Consider the following 21,310-nt stretch of genomic DNA (forward strand, 5'->3'; position numbering starts at 1 on the left):
ATTGAGGTAAAGTCCTATCTCTATATGAGAGGCCACGCTTTGAGATAATGAATGCTGAATGATTCTTTCTCTAGACACTATGTAGGAATACACTGAGACTGGAGTCTTTGGCAAGGACCTGGAATGTGACTTTGTGATTTAGGTAACAGAGATACTGGTGACAAAAGACTTTTTTATATTTAAAGATACAGACTTATCCATTCAAAATACCACCCTATTGGCCTCCCTGGTGGTGTAAGGGGTTAAGGATAGCACTATGAGCAATATGCAGCCTCTGCAGCACAAGTTCGATCCCCAGCTGGCCAGGGAGAAACCACATGGAGAAGCATACCTCTCCTGTCTCACCTGCTGCTCCCCTCAGCAGTGTATTTCAATCAGTCTGCCTGTTCTGTTCCCCACTCTGTCTCTGGTGAATCCTCTCACCCCCCACATCTCTGGCCTGTACCCAGCTCTTGTATGCATAAATAAATAAATCTTTAAAAAAATGCCACCCTATTTTTTTTTAATATTTATTTATTTATTTATGTATATAAGCACTGGGTACAGTCAGAAGTGCGGGAGGGTGAGAGAATTCACCAGAGCCAGAGCGGGAAGCAGAGCAGGCAGAAGGACCGAAGTACACTGCTGAGGGGAGCAGCGGGCGGCAGGAGAGGTCTGCGTGCCATGTGGGACCCTCGCCCGGCGGCCGGGGATTGAACTGGCGCTGCAGAGGCTGTGGGCAGCTTCTCAACCCAGTGCTCAACCACTGCGCCACAAGGTGGGCCCAGCCACCATATTTTTCAAAAAAATAAATACTATCAAAGGGATATATATAAATTGACCTCCATAAGCAACTTGGATCTTGTTAAATGCATAGAGGAAGGCAAGTTAAGTTCAGAGCTCAATGTCATAGAGATGAAAGAAGTGACTGAAGTCTTAGTATCGCTCTTGCTTGAGGTCTCTTTTAGAGTGGCATAATATCCTGATGGGTATAGATAACTAAGTTAATTATCCTACTGAGTGGAGTAATTCAGTGTTTTCCATCTGAATGCTAATCATTGCCTGCCAAGAGTGATGATTTGGATTTTGGCTATTAGAGGATACTAAACTGTTCTCTCTGACACTAATCAGTGATAGATTGAACTAATACTTGAGTGCTCTTCTGGACCTGCCTGGTAAAATCAACCTAGTAACATATAGAAGATAGCTATACCTATCTTTGTGGCTGGAGAAGTTCAACTTTAATCATCCTGAGAGGTTTACCATGTTACTTAAATATGAAGCTAAAAGCTTCTAGGACATACCATTATAGTAAATTATGAGATTTAATATTGCTATTCCGACTGTTAAAAAAGTTTTGTACTTTCATTCCTCCAAATGTTAGTACAACACACACTTTGAAGTACATTTACAAATAAAGACATATGCTAAACCTGAATATAGGCAAGGGTGTTGGCAGTCACCTGTCTTTGCTTTGAAGAATCTCACATTTTCTGTGTTTGTCAGGGAAGCGTAGTTATCCATGTTAGTAGTGGAGCAGTTGTTACCAAACATGGTCACTGCATTGGATTTTAATAGACAGTTATTATCAATGTTTGGTTGTTTCTCCTGAGTGGTTATAGTCTGAGAAACCTAGTTTCACTGAATTGGAAACTGATAGGGAGTTTGGAGGAATAGCTATTTAGTAGTCTCTGATTATAATGCTCAGAGAATTACTCATTAAAAAAAAAAAAAAAAACACCACCAGTTTAGGAACTGGGGTCAAATACTCAGAATAGAATTAAAATATATCTGACAATACAAGTTCTTTTCCAAGAGGTTTTTTTTCAGTTAATCTAGTCAAACAGACCTTTCACACTGTGGAGTCATAACAATTAAGGAGAATTCTAGTACGTTTGAGTCTAAATAATTATGAGGTTTGAAAGTGCAAATAAACAACATATCTGTTCTTTAGGGTCAGCTGGTACCTTTGTAGTTCCTTAATCAAAAGCAAACTTGAGCTGAATTGTTCCAAATATTTTAATCATCAAACTTAGTATTTCTGTTGCTGAGATCTATTAAAATAGATCGTTTTTTGCAAGTGACACCATCAATGGACCACGAATGATTTGTTCTTAGAATAGCATTGCGTACAGGAAAGAGACTGCTTGGTAGATCTGAAAGTAAATAATCTCGAAATGTAGGCTCATCTGAGATTATTGATTGCTCATAAAGCAACAAAAGAAGAGCAAAAATGAAGCATTACAATTAATATTAATGAAATTTAAAATTTTTCTTCTATAAAATTGTTTTTAAAAGTTTTCTATTTTTCATTAAAAGGTAATCAGTAAACCTAGATGCTTTTCTATTCCATATGATCATTTTCTAGATCATTTTGACAAACTACGTATAAAAGTTTTAACCTGATAAATTCCTCCAAATTGTCTAAAATTCTGTCTTATCTAGTAGAAAGAGATTGATCATTCAGGCACTTGTTTGAAACTGTGACATTGAAGTGTTCACTTTCATTCTTTCTCAGATGGGGTTAGTTTTTTCATGCTCATGACCTGTTAACTTTCAGGAAGCCTTTCCCAGTGGAGAGGTGGGCTGTAATATTAAGAATTTGGAGAGGAGAAAATACAAAAGGATTAATAAAATTGAACTATTTTTTTTCACTTCATAATCTTTATCACTTTATCTCATAATTTTACACATAGTGAATCAGAGGGCAGAAGTATTAAGGAAAAGGGTGAAGGAAAGTATCAGTCTAAGGTACCCAAGACAATATGAGAGATTAGTACTAAGGCTTAAGATTTTCATGATTCGTAATACCTCCTGATTTTAGGTATAAACTTAATTAAATCATACATTTCATTAAATTAAGAGATGAATCTGATTATGTCCCATGATTTCAAAGGTTGTTGATAGAGGAAAATTGAAATGAAAGAGCAGTTTTTCCGATCCAAATTTCTTTGTGGATAGGCCTTTAGTCAAAAATTTCCTAATTTCACTTGTTCAGCTGTAGTGATATAAACTACACTGTGATATAAATAGGTGATATAAATAGGTGATTCCAATTTAAAAAGGAGACTGCATCTATTTCTCAAACTAGTACTCATGTATGACTGCCTGTGTATACTAGAGGCAGCAGGGTACATGGTCACATTCCCAGAATGCAGTCATACTTTAAGATTTAAGGAAGGTAATATCATTTTAAAACAAGTGCAGATGAAGAAGATTTTAAAATTCACATCAGTTGTTAAGAGAACTCACAAGACCTGAGTGATAGAGGCTGTTTTGTGGTCTCCTCTCTACCCTATCTGCCCCAACCCTTCATCTGTCATGAGGATAATAACTGGAAAAGTTTTAGGACATCTTAAAAGACAATGAATGGTTATGGCAGGAATAGAATCAAAATTAATAGGATTATTTTAATGGAAATCAGAACCAAGAATTTATAAAATGCCTAAAATTTATTTTTTTAGAGATTTATTTATTCATGCATGCAAGAACTGGTGTACAGGCCAGAGGTATGGAGGGTGAGAGGATTCACCAGAGATAGAGTGGGGAGCAGAACAGGAAGATTGACTGAAGTACACTGCTGAGGGAAGCAGTGGGCAAGTCAGGAGAGGTCTGCTGCACCATGTGGGTAGCTCCCTGGCTAGGGATCGAAACTCATGCTGCAGTGGCTGTGGAGAGCTTCATAGGTTGCATCTTAACCCCTTGCGCCACCAGGGTGGTCCCAATGCCTAAAATTTATATTGTAGAAATTCACTTTTAAAAATCAGATGCCATGTAAAGTATATGCAGCCCAAAAGGAAGCCTACTTCAGGATACTAAGTTTTGAAAGATTTTTAACTATAGAGAAATATGTCTCCCATGAGGGTCCTAAAAGATGTGTCTCTTTGTACTCTGGAATTTAGAATATTGTGAATCTACAGTTTCTGATTTTCTAGTAACCTCTGTGGAAGATAGGTCTGGGTTGTTTTAGGCTGAGTATTGCACTGTGTGTTTATTGCAGCTGATGCCTTAACTGGGCCAGGTCTTGCACAGTGCACAGTGCTTACAGATGCACAGTACCTTATGGAGAAAGCATTGTCCTTTTTTATAAATGATAAAACCAAGATCAGAGAGAATTAACTATTTGCTTAGGAGCACACACTCAGGTAGCTCTGGTGCTAACTACAGTCCCAAGTCTTTGATTCTAAAATAATGTTTTTATAGTCTGCTGCCACAATATAGTGAGCCAATTTATTATGATGGGAGAATATTTTCATAGTCCACCTCATCTAAGGGTCTGTAAAGCATGACCTAATTGTGTCTGAATTTTGGTCTTCTTTCTAAACATAATATATCCCAGAAGATTGAAAAGACTCTCAATTAGGGTTTCTAAATAATTTAGATATAACTTTGGGGAAAAAAGGAGAAAAACTATTTGTTGGGAATTCAAACCTAGTTTGGGTTTTCAAAAGGGGAAAGCTATTGATTGTTGAGGACTTCTGATGGTGATGTGATAATCTTGAGCAAGGTTTTGAAGACAAAGATGCAGCAATCACTGAGAACATGCACAGATTCACTAACAAGCCATATTTACGTCTTTAGAAGACTCACTAGAGTATTACATCCATGAAATTCAATAGACAAAGCTACTGACCTTGAATGTCATTCCTTGCAAGGTCATCTCTCATTATCTTACAGAGCAAGATAAATAGAATTTAGTGCTAGAATACACTGCTAGATCAATAAGTGTTTGAACAACTGTACCCAATAGGTGATTGATGTCCTCCTAAAGATAGATTTCTGGTGGCATTTGACATGCTTCAGTCCTCCTTACAATAATTATTTTGAGATATCTATGTCAAAGTCCTGATTATCCAAAAATTTTATAGGCAGGAAAGAAAATGAGAATCTAATGAAAGTATAGCTAGAATACAAATGTAGTATCACTTTAACAGAGTTTAATAGGCAGAAATTTGGAGGATTGTTCTCAGGTTTAGAACTGTAAAAGACAAGTACAACTTGAAAGTAATAATATTTGAGGGTTTAAATTCATTAGCATTTTTAGTTATTAGACAATGTTATCTGTATACATAGGAAATACAGCTGTGTAAATCAACATAAGAGAGTGGACTCCCTTCCTTTTGCCTTATCAGTAACTTTCTGGAATATTAAAGATTTTACCCTTGTTCATACAATACTCAAGAGATATGCCTCACAGATAAATTGTACCTAAATAGATTACTTGTAATCAATTATATTTGTTATGTGTTACAAGTAATGAAATACGATTAAACAAACTCACCAAAGAGTCATCTTATGATGTTGTTGCCTAATGTTGATCCAGTAATACCCTCTCCTAAGTAGTTTTAATAATAATCTTTAAGCAGGAATTTTTTTGTAAAAAATTTAGTCTTACTTAGCTTTAATTACTAGATCCTTCTATCTTTTTAAAGAGGGTTTATAAGCATTAAGTGACAATATATCTCCTTTTCTTTTTTCTGGAATTGTTTATTCCCATGAGTAGAGAAAATGTATACTTCATGAACTGAGGATCTTGTAAGTCTTCATAACCATGTCTTAAACCTGGGGTAGTGCCTGCACAAAGTGGTTCCTTAAAAGCGTTTGCTAGGGCCTCCCCTAGTGGCACAGGGGGTTGAGCGCTGGGCTGCAAAGATGCTCACAGCCTCTGCAGTGCTGGTTCGATCCCCTACGAGGATGCCACATGGTGCGCAGACCTCTCGTGCCACGCCCACTGCTCCCCTCAGCAGTGTACTTTGTCAGTCTGCCTATTCTGTTCCCCGCTCTGGCTCTGGTGAATTCTCTCACCCTCCTGCACTTCTGACTGTACTCAGTGCTTGTATAATTAAATAAATCTTTAAAAAAAAAAAGTGTTTGTTAAAGAAAACAGTATTTCAGATGGTTTTGGCTAAGCTCATTTGCCAGGTACTGACTCTATATATTATAATTTCCTGTTGGCCCCATGATTAGCATAGGGTTTGATGTTATGATGAGACCGTAGTGAAAAGTTTTATGTTAGACAATAGTAAGCAAATACTGATTAAACCCAGCAAACATGAAAAGAATGTACTTAAAGCTTGCAGCATCCCTTACGTCTATTACAGATTAACTGTGCTAAATTTTCTAGTAACAGAATGCAGGACAGATTCATTTAGTAGTCATATTCGAAAATCATAAAGGTATCGACGATAATTACTAATTATGTGCCAAAATTATATTACCATTAATAAAGAGACTTGCTATATTAACATGTGAGGTGATATAGCAGAACCTTGAAGTAGAATAAGAGTATTGAAGTTCAAATCCTCGTTCAACTGTTTGTTAGTTGTCTAACATTAAAAACTTAGAGTAACCACTATAAATCTCAAGTTTTTCCATGTGTAAAATGAATATAAGTACACTGATTATTTTACAGGTTTGGTGTGAGGGTTAGAAGACACAGTAGATAATAAAAGTAAGCTATTCTTTATGTAAATAAGAGCTTTTTGAACAAAATGCAATAAAAACTATAAATATATATCATTTCTACAGAGATGAAGTTAGTTCACAGAGAGCTGTGGACAGGATGCAAGCAAAAATTTGGGAGCCAGTGCTAAGACCCTGGTGCCCCAACTTTAAATCCTCTTTGCACTCCAGCAGTGCTACTTTAACATGATGTGAGAAGCACGCTAGAATAACGAACTACCAGCTAATATTAAGAGTCTGAATAACCTTTCAGGAAGAAAATTAGGCAGATGAATAAAAGGAGAACACAAAACAATCAGAATTTCTTGGCCCTGAAGCATCTGCACAAATAGAGGCTCCTGAATATCTTGTCTAATGTCAGATAGATGGAGAAGATAACCTGGTTTCATAAATATTTTATAATTGTAGTCAAAGTTATTTTTGTCTACTTATGTATATCCTTGACACTTAAAAGTCAGGACTTTTCCCTCTTATTGAAGCTCTTTGAGAAAACATATAGGATTTGAACAAAGTTTATGTATTTAGTGAACTATATCATAATAGTTTTCTCAATTGTGTACTATCATTTGTGTGATTTATGAACCTCCTTAATTTTGTTTCCACAGAATGCTGAAATTTCAGTTTTTGAAGTAAATATACGCTTTGTTGGTGGACTACTCTCAGCTTACTATTTGTCTGGAGAAGAGGTAAGATGAGAATGCTATATTAATGTGAATTCTTAAGTATCTTAATGATATCTTTAGGATAAAATACCCTTTTGTAGTATATATTTAGGGGTATCAATTAAATATTCATATTTTTATGGGTCTCTTGCATACACAGAATTTTATGTACTATGTGCTTATTAAATGAACACACTGGGAAGGTTTGGCAGAACATGACAGTAATATGTTAAGTCATGCCTTTAGAAAGTCTAGCTCCATTATGTATGGTGTGATTATAGCTGCAAATTACATATGCCTATAAATAAATTAAAGCATTTTGGTAAAGTGCAGGTTTATGGATGCACTTTAAAAATTATTTTAATGTTATTCTAATACTAGCTTAATAAAAACTTTTAAGATGAGAAAGCTTGGCAAATAAGATGTAAAAATTACATATTTTAAAATTGAGGTTGAGTGTGTTACTCATCTTTCCAGTGAGTTCTGTAGGCCAATATCCCTGCACAAAGTGCTTTGGATCTCATCCTGGGACTAGGCTTAATTAGTTATTTGCTGCTTAGAGCAAAGCAGGAATTTTTAATTTAGCTGCTTTTCACTGAGAAATTAAGAAAGGATTTTTGGTATCATGCTCATAAACAGCACAGATGTTATTTTCTTGAAAGGTTTTGGACAATTTCATGAATAACCTAAGACTCCTCTAAGAGTTGTTGGAATAGACCTTAACTTTAACATTGATGGTATTAAAAGTTAACGTTAAGATAAAGCAATCGCAAAAAATTGCCTATTAGTTGGATTTGTGCTAATGTCAGCATTCTGGCTGGGGAAGAGTAGATCTTACCTAGTGTAGGTATTTCATGTATTCTATGCTCCTTCAAACAGATTTAAGCAGAGCAATGAATCTTTAATAAGAAAAGCTGCTTTACTTTGTTCCTGCCTCTCTGGTACTTTCCTCGCCAAAATGTAACAGCCCACAGAATCATAACATTCTCTTTAGACTTTATTTGCCATAGAGCTTTTCAAACTATATAGATGTCTTCTGTTTGTTAAACTCTCATTTTCACCTTGTACTTTATTCCTGTCACCTTCTTAGCCAGGGTAATGAGATTTTCTGGTATGTTATAATTATTCTATCCTGTTTGTCAGTCTCAAATAATTTTATTTATTTAGTTTGGTTTAGGGTATTCTGTGTATTAAACCAGGCAATCCATATTTTAAAAGTCATGCTTAATATAAACTAATGTTATTTTAATTAACAAGTTCCTGTTTTTAGAATACTTGCTTTGGAGTATCCAATGTCTAGGTCCTCTCATTGTTTTTGACATTGTATACTTAGGATGACCTTGGTTTTAACTTTCTTTATCATTTATATGAAAGTAAACAATGTGGAGGAAGTGAGTACTGCATCCTTCTACATCTGGGCTCAGATAAGATAATCAAACATGCAAAGAGAAGCATACATATATCCTCTGAATATGTATCATGTTTAATTAGGATACTTTTTCACTCATAACAATGTTTTAGGTTGATACATATATTTCTGTATGTGTGTATACTTTTTATAGATACCTATTTGTGTAGTGTACATAATTCCCACAGAAATTAGTTTGTCTATAGATAAAATAATTTGCCTGGGACCTTGTAAACATATTTTTTGGGTGGATTCTATACTTAGCTAACTTTAGCAAAGGACTACAAAAACAATGCCATTAAAAATATTATTATTGTAATATTTTTGGCTTATTCTTGTGCAAAACAATGTTTTATTATATCTAAATTGTCTACATTTTGTGATAAAACATTTCTTAAGGTATTTGCTCTCATGTACTTTGCAATGTTTCTACAGAAACGATTTTTAGTTTTTAAGGATGAATTTTCTCAGCATTGTTTTTGCTTAACCATTCTCGAAATGCTGGACAGTTGGGTTGCTTCCAGTATTCCTGGGTTTATAATAATTGCTATAATGTAGCTATAGTCAGTCAATAAATCTGTTTTCTAAAGTGGGATTGCCAGGTGAGAACTGATTAGTACTAGACTATTTTAACATCATCTCCTATTGCTTCTCCCAGTTACTTCATCACTAACTATTTGACTGTTTGACCAATGCATTCAGGGAAATTGCTATCAGGAATGTGATCAAGAAAAATGATTTTACTCCAAGTCTGTGCTTGAGCTATTTGTCTCATATCAAAATGAAAAATTGAACATTCCTCTAATAGAAAGAACATCAACATGGCTGTAGTATGAATAAGTTGGTTTCAGACTGTTGACAAATTCCATACTACACAGTTTTATGTAGATCAAGGTATTTACTATCAAGTCTAGGAAAATTCATCTTCCTAAATTATCTCTTTAAAAGGCTACTAAATCACTTTAATTTAACATTCTGATTTCATCACTGAGGCTCAGGAGGTTTTTTTTTGAGAACATCTTATAAATCACCATCAGAAGTATATAAGCCCAAATTGCTCAAGATTCTTAAATTTGCCTAGTAAAAACAGGAGAGGAGGTACCACTGATTTGTGTTACATGGTTTGGGAACATGAAAACTAGAAACACTGAGCAATAATCAAGATTGCTGATGGAACTCTTAAACTATCAAAAGAACAATGGAAACCTGAAATATTTGTTGATTATACTTGGATTACAGTGACATATCCAAAAACTTAAAATGCCCTGAGTTAATGTATTTTGTAACACCTTAAAAAAATAGTCAAGCTACAAGATTTTCAAAGCCTCTGTGAGAAATGCAAACAACCACAAGAATTACAAGCAGATAGGATAGAGAGAAGATGAATACTAAATAGGAATGATCAGTATTAAAAATATATAAAAGAGATAGCATTGCTCAATTATAAGCTCTTGGGAAACTAAAGTCTTCATTAGAGACAGTCAATAGCAGCATCTAGCATATCATTACCCTAAATATGTTCTATAGACCACTAGTTTATTTAGATATGGTGAGATAAATCTGTGTTTGCAGACACACTAAAAATAAGTTCAGAAAAGCTACATTCTGTATTCTTTCTTAGAAATTCACAATGTTCACAATGCATAGAAAAAGAAACTAATTTTATTTATCCCTGTGTTTTCTTTGCTTAACTATATAATTATCTATAGCTCCTTCTCTTTTTCTTTTAATATAACATCTGCTAATGCTGAGTTACAAGCATTGTTTCCCAGAAAAATTTTTGAAAAAGACCACTGTGGAATAAGACTCAGCAAAGCAAAAACGAAAATTAACAAATGCAAAATGAGATGATACATGTAGAAAATAAATTATAAATAATCCACATATTATTATTTGCTTTGCAATAGAAACCAGTGGCTACATGGAACAGGAACTGAATTTGATAAGGCCAAGTCATGCCACTGAATCAGAGAAAAAGCTAAAGAACATGTTAGAACTATCTCAAGTTGCACTAGAGGATATCAATGACTGGACGATTACTCTGTGACACCCTAAAATTAACATATATGCACTATTTTTTCTACCCTTGCCAAAATGCAAAATTCCAGCAGGAAGAGGTCAATTGGTAGTTTCAGTTATGGGTAGCCCTTTGGGTATCGTGGGAAATGAAAGAGAGGATATGATAAACGTCTTCAACAAGGTTTGAGTTCAGTATCCCTTGAAGATCAAATGAAAGGAAGTATTGATAGGGCCTCCTGGTGGTGCAGCGATTGAGTGCTGGGCTGCGAAGCTGCCCGCAGCCTGTGCAGCACCGGTTCGATCCCCGCCACTGCGAGGGTCCCACATGGCACGCAGACCTTTCCTGTTGTGCCTGCTGCTCCCCTCAGCAGTGTACTTCGTCAGTCTGCCTGTTCTGCTCCCCGCTGTGGCTCTGGTGAATTCTCTCACCCTCCCGCACTTCTGACTGTACCCAGTGCGTGTATAAATAAATAAATAAATCTTAAAAAAAAAAAAAAACAAAAAAAAAAAGGAAGTATTGATAATTCTTGAACAGAAAATTAATGCCTTATTGGATGGGAAGGGAGAATAGATGTTTGTGAGTAAAATAAAATACAAGGCATATGAAAGCTAATTTTTTTTAAAAAGATATTTTTATTTATTTATACAATACTGGGTACCGTCAAGAAGCACGGGAGGGTGAGAGAATTCACCAGAGCCAGAGCAGGGAACAGAACAGGCAGAGGGATGAAATACACTGCTGACGGGAGCAGCAGGAGCGGCAGAAGAGGTCTGCGCGCCATGTGGGACCCTCGCAGGCGCCAGGGATAGAACCGGTGCTGCAGTGGCTGCGGGCAGCTTCGCCATCCAGTGCTCAACTGCTGTGCCATCAGGGGAGGCCCCATATATGAAAGCTAATTTAGTGAAATACCAGAATTTTTTTTTTCCTGATTTGAAGAACTACTTTATTTTTTTTTAAGATTTATTTATTTGTGCATACAAGAACTGGGGTGTAAGCCAGAGGTGGGGGGGGGGGTGAGAGGATTCACCAGAAAGAGTGGGTAATAAAACAGGCAGATCCACTGAAATACACTGCTGAGGGGAGCAGCGTGCAAGACAGGAGAGTTCTGCTGCACCATGTGGGTTGCTCCCTGGCAGGCTAGGGATCAAAGTGGTGCTGTAGTGGCTGGCAGTAGCCTGATAGTGTGTCTTTAACCCTTGTGCCACCAGGGAGGCCTGAAGAATTACTTTAGCATGTAAATTGAGACTATTAAAACTACCAAGAAATTAAATCCTCAAAGAAAACATAGTGAACTCGAAAAAATTAAAAAGCCAACTCATGGAAATTAAAAAAGATTGAAGAACTTTCAATGACAAAAAGTAAGAACGTATGATCCAAGACAAGGAAACACATATAATGGAGTCTCATATTAGTTTACTCTGCCAAGACAGCCTTCGTTTTGAAGATAGCAAAAGAGCTGCCCCAGAATTCACCTTGAGAAAGCTCCTGTTTCTCAAGAGAAAAGTAGCAAATACTTCTGAGTTAAAGAATATCGTGGGGTAGGCCTCCCTGGTGGCACAGCAGTTGAGCGCTGGGTTGCGAAGCTACCCGCAGCCTCTGCAGCGCCAGTTCGATCCCCGGCCACTGGGCGAGGGTCCCACATGGCGTGTAGACCTCTCCTGCCGCCTGCTGCTCCGCTCAGCAGTGTACTTCATCAATCTGCCTGCTCTGCTCCCCGCTCTGGCTCTGGTGAATTCTCTCACCCTCCCGCGCTTCTGACTGTACCCAGTGTTTGTATAAATAAATAAATAAATCTTTAAAAAAAAAAAAAGGATATCATGGGGGAAACCTATAGGAAAAGGATGGGATAGTTGAGTGGAGAGGAAAGAAATAAGATTGAGAATGTGAATTTAATGCAGGAGAGATTTTTTTTCTTGTAATAAGATTTAAGCATTTGGTGTGTTTGTGGACATCAATTCATTAAGTTATGAATAATCATGAAAGTTTTAGAAATCCCTTAGAAAATTAGGATGCAGTGATGGGGTTGCCTTTCAAACTCAGTGTCTGCTCTAATAGTCCAGTGAAAGTTAGTTGTCTCCAAGGCCATCCGTTACCTCCTCATTCTGCAAAAACATTAATGTAACTTATAGAAAATATGCATAACACACATAGGGCTGTAGAAAAACAGAGAATAAGGTCAGAGAATATTAAAATCACAGGTAAGATTAACAAACAGCTGGTCTAGTAACTAGACTTTGGGCAGAAATTTGTCTTTTGGTTTCCTCCGACTATAACAAAGAAGAGAAGAGAGTTCATGTTAATTTTGTTTTGTTATTTTTATGAATACTAAAAATTTGACAACATAAAATAACCCACATATAATATTACATGTATATGTACTAAATTTATGTTTCTGTAAAACATACAACTATCTGGTATAAATAAGAAAAATCCAACAATGCCATCAGAAATATATTAGCACCCCTTTCCCCATAGCCTACCTAAATTGTGAAAATTTGACTCACATTCATTCTGCTCTCACAAGTATATGGAAGAGAGTATAATTGTGGTCTCTAATAAAGCTGATTTGAATCCAAAAAGCAGAAATAAAAACAGAGGGTAAAATTGGAAAAAAAAAATGGTAGTAATTGAAAAATAACGTAATCATAATACCATAAAATCAAAATACATTAAGCCTATAGAATGAAGAAATAACAACTTTGAGCATTGCAAAAAAAAGGGAGATTTGAAATAATAACACAATGAAATAGAAATCAAATTCTTGACCTAATTTTTAAATATGCTACAATGAGATTTTTTTCAATAAAATATATAAGAAGTGGGCCTCTCTGGTGGCTCAGGTGTTAAAGTTTCAGAGCTTTCAAGCTAACACCAGCCACTGTGGCATGAGTTCGATCCCTCGCTAGGGAGCTGACCCACATGACGCAGCAGACCTCTCCTGTCTCGCCTGCTGCTCCCTCAGCAGTGTATTTCAGTGGATCTGCCTGTTCTGCTCCCCACTGTGTCTCTGGTGAATACTCTCACTCCCTGCACCTCTGGCCTATACCCCAGTTCTTGTATTCATAAATAAGAAAAATATATCTTTTAAAAATGTATAAAGTGTCACCATAGTATACCATTTAAATATGTTTATATATTTAAATATGTCATATTTTCAAAAATACATTGCAAATATATGATACACATTTTAAATGATGAAAATTTTAAAAATATCATAGATACCAACAAATCGGAATAAATCTATAATATTAAAATAGACAACTCTACAGACAAGTAAATTGTAAGCATCACTTTAAATTCCATAGAGAACAACCAGAGTTGTACTTAGAAGAAATACTGTTTTATGTTAAATGTCTATTATAAAAAGTTACTGTGTGGTTAACTCAGTCTATTTTATTAATTAGAAAAAAAAACAATCAAGAAGGGACATCATAAATATAAGAACATAGGTAGCTATAAAAGGAAGGGACAGGACTGGACTTAAAAAGCTTTTTCTCCTCCTCATTGACATTCTTACTGAGAATGACTTTCTGGAGGAGAATGGCAAGAGCCATTTTATTCATCTGACAAGTAATAGGTATTTGGTAAGGGTGAGTTTGAGTGGCCTCCTCACAGGGAGACTCTCACAGGTATGCCTTTGGGCAAAGCAGGCATGGAGAATGGTGGTGTTCAGCTCAGTCAGTGGTGCAGCTGAAGCAGGGAGCCATGTTTCCATGTCCACAGTCACAACTCTGTACAAGCCGGGTTATCTCCTCCACAGTTTAGTTGTGTTCCCACCATGTGCCAGACACTGTTCTTTGCCTTCAGATTTGCTTGAGAATAGAATTGCTTCCAATCCCTGCCTTGTGTAACTTTTTGTTGTTGTTGTTATTCAACATGTTTTTTGTGAAATAATGTTCACATGTTGTAAATCACTAAATTGTTGATTATGTGTCGGTTCTAAGGATTAATTTAATTATTTATTTTTTACATCATTGTTCATTTTTAAACAGTATTTGCTTCCCCCCACTCCAGGTCTAGTCCCCATAGAATTTCCTTCACCACTACACCCGTGCACCATCACCTCAGTCCCCTGTGCTCCTCCCTCCCTCCCTCTGATCCCTCTTCCGCCTCCTCCCCTGCAGAATGTGTCTGGTTTATAATTGTCAGGTTCTGTTTTGTTGTGTTTTGTAATGTTACTGTGTTTTTTACACTGATGTCTTATTTGGTTCCCCTATGTTCCTGCTATAGGTGAAATCATCTAATATTTTTCTTTTTCCTTCTGACTTATTTCACTGAGCATAATTCCTTCTAGCTCCATCCACGTTGCTGCAAATGGCATGAGTTTATCTTGGAACTTTTATTTGAGCGAGACAATATAACCCACTTAAATCCAAACTGAAAATCTTAAATAGGCCTGTCATGAAAAAATAGTTTGCATTTGGCTTAGTTTTAGTTTGGGTGTAACAGCACAATAAGCAGACACAAAACAGACTTCCATCTACGTGATCTTCATGTTTCCAGCATCTTCCCTTTTCAGTCAGGTCTCCAGTTAAGAATAAGTAAAGACATAAACCTGCCACATAGCTCTTTTTGCAAACCTCCAACCTATAACTTTGAAAGTTAAAGCTTTTTGATTTGACATTCTAGGCTTTTATGATCAGTTCTTCACTTTTTTCTCTGGTTTCATTCATTATGCCTATCACATGTACCTCTTTAATGACATTGGACTTTTCCCCAAAAACATTCTAAGCATATCTGTATGCTGTTTATATCCACATACTTTCTACCTGGAATGGCTTTCATGCTTGTTATGTCTCTTCCTCCCTGAGGCCCTCTTTAAGTGTACTGTTCACCCCACCCCCTTGTAGAAATACAAGGGGGAGCCAGACACTTCCCTCCCTGAATTCTTCTCTGCATATGCTCCTATTACAATTCATCATTTATGGGTCTGTGAGTTGTCTTACTTTCTCTCTCCCTTTCCCCCCCATCAAGTTTGTACAAAAATTAGGATTAAGTTCCCACTGTTCTTATATGCCTTTGCTTAGACCCTGTGCTTGCCAGTAGAAAATAGCAAATGTTTGTTGCCTAAACCTTTATTAGGTTTCCTATGACCTGTGTTTTTTTTAAATCCAGCAAAAAAAATTCTTCTAATAACTTTTAAAGTAAAATCTATACATTGATAATATAAGATGCAACTGACCGTAGAAGGCTTGAAGTAGAGCGTGAACACAGTGAGTGAAATATGTGTGATTCTAGCCCCCTGTGTAGGACCCTAAAACTCCACCCTGTGGCCATCTCAGCCCAACAGAATGTCTTTCTTTTTATCTGTGCTGTACGTGCTAGTCCTCTGAGCAAGAGTTTTGACAAATAGTGAATCTAAAGACTATCTAAATTTAAATTATTACTAAATATGACAGGTCATTTATTGTGGACCTTTTAAATAGAATAGACATTAGCTATTCTATTTATTTTCTAACTCATTTTAAACCTAAGAAGATCTTCTAAAAGGTAAATAGAAAAGGGATGTTAAAAACTGTGTTTGCTTTAATATGAGGAAACTATCCAACTAAACCTTTCTAAATGAGTTAATCATATATTGATGCTAATTTTCTTGAAAGGAACAATTTTAATCTTTTATGAAGTGGTATGAACGGATTCCTTCTGTTATCTTGTACTAATGTGCTTGACCTTGGTTTTTTAGAGAGTTAGATTGATCTTTATATGTACGTTAAGTGTTAATTTTATTCAGTATCAGTTACTGAAATTTTTAGAAAACAATATATGTTGAATAGGTAAATTTTTCACATGAAAGGATTTAACTTAGTAAAGCATGATACTAGACTGAGTCATTTTACTTGTATTTGTAATTAAATTTCATGGTTAATGAGTTATAACTCATAATGTTGAATGCTTCATTGTGATTATAGGTTTAACTCATACCTTTAGAAAGGAACTAGGAGTGTATAGAATCGACTCTAAAATATACATTTTAGTCAAGTGAAATTACTACCATTTTTCCTAGAATGAGTTATAGAAATCATACCTACTCTTTAACTCAGTTTTGCTATATGTGGATTTCTCTTGCATATATCTCTATCCTGTTTTTATAGTTATTTTTGAAAGCACAGACATTTTATCAGCTGTAAGAATTTGATCTCAACAATTCTTGAAAGCAGTTTTACAACTTGCTAACAATTCCAGATACAAAACTTTTTCATACTCATTCATAAATGGCAAAAACTGGTCTAGCTTTCCATCTGATGGAGAGATGTGGTAGATCAAACAAGATTGCTTGGCGTCTAAAGCAAAGGGAAAGTCAGAACACTGTTTCTTAATGACATTTTTACCCATTTTGGATACAATGTTTGCACTGTTACTTGTACATGATAAACAGACTACAAATTCATATCAGTGAGAATATACATAGGTTGTGATACAGTAACAACCTCAAAATCTCATTAATTTAAGGCAATGTGCTTTGAGCACTGTGTGTTATGCCTCACCCCATATTCTGCTTCTCATCATCCTCCCTCCAGAGCCCAGAATGATGGAGCAGCTACAATTTAGGTCATTTTCAGTTGCCAAGGCAGGACTTGAGGGTTGAGGGGTGTCAGTGGCAAAAGAGAATCTGGAAAAATCACACTCTGGCTTTTAATGGAACTCTCTGAAAGGTACATGTTTCTTCAGCTCATGTGTCTTTGACCAGAGCAAGTCACATGGTCACCAGCCTAAAGGATTGTGGAGAGGGGATGCAGAGTTACCATAGTACCCCCCTGGGAGGAAAATGTAGTGAACCGTATTAAGACTGCCACAGTGTCTAGTGACTTTGGGTCAAACCTTCCCGGCTGCCAGGAGTAGCAGAAGATAGAAATTAGTGAACAGAGAATTTTTTTTCAAGGATCCCCAATCTGGTATCAGTTTGTAACACTAGGAAAATCCTAACCTCAGCAGCACCAAGGAAGTAAGTGGAGAGTAGGGCCTTGGAATGGGTATATACATCTTCACTACCTTTGCAAATAAGCAGCTACTCCTCTACTTTCTACAAAGTTCTGCTTCTCCAAGAAATATATTCTACTCTAGGCTTCTCCCCCAACCTTCCAGATTTGAAACAGTAAAGTTGACAGACATAAACTATTTTATAAAAAGAAAATCCCCATGATTACAGTTGCCTCATGTGGAGGGGCTAATTATTGCTCTTGGGCAGCACCCCACCATGCTGACCGGGCACAAGGGACCTGGTGCTTTTCCTTCAGTGGCTTTTTCTTGATTTAACTGTTCTTCCAGCCAGTCATTTCTCATTTCACAAAAAGCATAATGAAAAAGATGAGGTAATATGTTTATAGTTAAATTTATGTTGAATCATTTCATAATTCACAATGTCCATTAAAACTAATATTTCAAATCATTTTAATTGCCTGAATCATATTGACTTGCATTTTGAACACTAGACTCTGTGTGTGTGTGTGTTAAACAGAAGTTGTATTTTTCCCAGAGTTTTCCTGTGTATTCTGTTTCTTTGAAATTATGGGTGTTTTGTAGAAGGGTATGATGAAGTAGCTGTGGTAAGGAATTTAAAATTTAATAGGGCTAATAGTAAATTCCTCAGAATTGTGATAATTTGCCATCTGGTAAGTTCATTTATTTAGTGAATCAGCAGATGCTTATTGAATACCTGCTTTGAGGCACTGCATTTGGTGTTACAGAAACAACAAGAGAAACACAATCCCAACTGACAAATGTTAATTCATTTAGATTCCACAACAGTCTTACAAAAGAGAAATAGCTATTATTTTATTTGTTCTTTTATGAGAAGGAAACAGAACACAGAAAGTTAAACAACTTACTCAAGGGTACCTGTAGTGGCAGAACTGGGCTGCAAACTTGGTGTCTGGCGATAAAATACTGAGTAGCCCTTACACATTAGAAATCTCAGAGGAGATAGATGTGGGTGAGAGACATGAACTGACAAATCATCAACAGCTAAATGATAACTGAAGGGGAACAAAGCAGTGGGGTTGTATAAACCTTAACATTTAAATACAGGTGAGAAGAAAGAAGTGTCTGAAAAATGGTGATCCCACAAGTAGAAGGAAAGCTAGTAATATGTGATAATGATAGAAGTCAAGGGAAAACAGCATTTGAAAAATGAGTAACTATTCAATTGTGTCAACTACCGCTAACTAAATCAAGTTATGTAAGGACTAAAAAGTATCTTTGGGATATCGTAAAATGGAAATTACAGATGACTTGACTGAGAGTACTTTTAGTAGAGCAATAGCATAGAATCCAAATTGGTTTTGACTGAAAAGAAGAAATAAAGATTAGTTCAGACTTTTTCAGAAAGTGGAGGAGGGTGGGATTTGAGGACAGATGGACTTAGGGAGAGGGTCCTTTATTGCAGTCTGAGAAAAACAGAAGAGAAGATGAACACACATGTCTATAGCTTGGTAGATTTGGTGGCAAAGATAGGAAATAATTACCATCTGGTGGCCCCAATTAACTGTATAAAGACATATAAGTCCAGAACATTTGCTGAGACTCAGAAGGAGAAACAGACCTTTGAGATGAGTGCAGATAATTAAAACTGTCATTCTAGCAGGGGTTAACCAGAGAAACCTGGTGGAATTTCTGCATAGTATCTGGCTTGGTGACCATGAATTCATTTTGGCATCAATCCTCTTTCCCTACTAGTGCTCAGCACTTCAGACACAAGCATGGAAGAGGTGATTGGTTCATTTTAGTTGGGTTTTGTGAGTCAAATAATGACAGAGACAGAACAGCATGGATTTTAAAGTATTCTCAATTTTTTTAATGAAATTATAGGCCATGAGTGTAAGACAGTATGAAAAAAAAGCAGGTGATCAATGGTTAGAGAAAAAGTGAACTAGTTAAGTTGTCTGCAGTTTAGGAAGTAGAATAAAAATAGTAACAGTAATTTATCAGGTGACTGAAACCTCTGAAAGTGGAGTTCTATAGTGGGATGTATGAATAAGAGATTTTTAAAAATGGGTCAGTTCTTTGTGATGACATAATCCAGGATAACATCACAAAACAGGAAGGATTTTACCAGAATCTATATGCATGACTGACTGTAAAACAATTAAAAGAATACAAAGTAAACGTTAATCTTTTAAGGAAAAAAAACTACTACCATTTATCAGTGTACTTATTTCTAAATTTATAAACATTATTTATATTTATTGTACATAAATCTGTGTAAAAATCTACTGAACAAAGATCATTGCTTAAGTAGAAAAATATTCACACAGTTTACAATTTAAAACTGATTGTTGAACAAACATTCATAACTCGAAAACCTTAAGAAGTTAGTACAGTTGATTACAGTTGGCAGTAGAAATATAAACAAATGCATGTTTGCTAATTAGTTTAATTTAATGCAACTCTATACCTATGTAGGATTTTCTTTTAAACTACAATTAGATAAAACTTAATCTGTGCTAAGTGTAATGAATTTGATCATAGTGATATGAATTTGCTTTGGATTTCCTTAAAAAATTAAATTTTACCCAGGATATGAAACTCGCTTGATTTCCAAAAATTTGCTTTGGTTAAAATTTATATGGTCTAGTAATTAGGTACTATCTTAGTCCATTCTACAACAGTACCATAGAATGGATGACTTATAAGCAACAAACATTTATTCCTCGACTCTTAAGGCTAGAAAGTCCAAGATTCAATCATTTGAAGCCTTTTTAAAAAAAATTTTATGTATTTTTTACATTTGAATCCTGAATGGCTGGTGAGGACCCACTTCCTGGTTCATAGACAGCCATCTTTTTATTGTATCCTCAGATGGTGGAAAAAATGAGGGGCCTCTCTAAGGGACTAACTCCATTCATGAGCACACCATCTTCATGACCTGATACCCTCTCAAATCCACCTTCAAATACCATCATATTGGGAATTAGTATTTAACTTAGGGAAGGGGAGGTGACACATTGTCTCTGGCAGGTGTCTTCTAAAGTAAGTCCTCTAAAGATTTCATTTACAAAATTATTGTTACCTTTGGTGATAATAGATGTTTAGCTCTTATGTATTTTTAAAATATTTTTCTTTATAATAGTTCATGAAATAGTTGATTTCCTTAAGAGTTAACCATTTTAGTAACTGAATACTTGCCTATTACACGATGATTTATATCTCTAAGATCTGCTGATATAACTGAATATGTCACCATTAACTTTGCATTTGAAAGTGAATAATTCATCTTATAATTTAACGGAAAATTATTTTAGATTGGTGATAAACCTTGAGGCTAATGTTTGTTTTTAATTTAATAATTGATCCTTATTTTAGTTTGAAGTATTCAGTTCTGAAGCAATACAAATAATGATTAATTCTTAGAATCTTACAAAAGAGGATATTCAAGAGCTTTAATGGTATAAGCATAGCATACAAGAACTTTTTCACAGGTCTTCTAAACATTTTTGATTTTCATTTTTGCCATTATATAGAGTTATACTTATCTGTATAACTCTAAACTGTGGTGAGTTTCTGCTGTCTAACCTTTATGAACTCTCTAATGCTTATGACTTAGTTAATCCAGGTTTAGTTAACCTACAGTTTAACTCAAAAGATTATTTGCAGTGGACTTTTAAAGTTCTATCTTATCAAGTTTGTAGTTGTTAACATATTTCCTTGCTTATGATTCACTCTTTTATTCTATGAATAGGTACCATCTGTGACAAGGTACCATCCTCTTTTGAAGGATTCTAAGAATTGATCATTATTTGTATTGCTTTACTAATCTGTGATTTGTAAAAGCACTTATTATGT

At 35.6% G+C, this 21,310-nt stretch overlaps 1 protein-coding gene across 1 annotated transcript in view; it reads left to right on the top strand.

The window, feature by feature from the left end:
• The window catches only part of MAN1A1 (mannosidase alpha class 1A member 1), a gene marked incomplete at its 3' end in the record, with an annotated part of 169,981 nt that overhangs the window by 53,420 nt on the left and 95,251 nt on the right, over positions 1-21,310 (top strand). The window contains exon 4 of the mRNA XM_084229018.1: positions 7,047-7,127. Within this exon, the coding sequence (XP_084085144.1) occupies positions 7,047-7,127 (81 nt within the window). The remainder of the gene's footprint in view (positions 1-7,046; positions 7,128-21,310) is intronic.

The sequence above is a fragment of the Talpa europaea genome (genome assembly GCF_964194135.1).
Source record: "Talpa europaea genome assembly, chromosome: 2".
Classification (NCBI taxonomy): domain Eukaryota; kingdom Metazoa; phylum Chordata; class Mammalia; order Eulipotyphla; family Talpidae; genus Talpa; species Talpa europaea.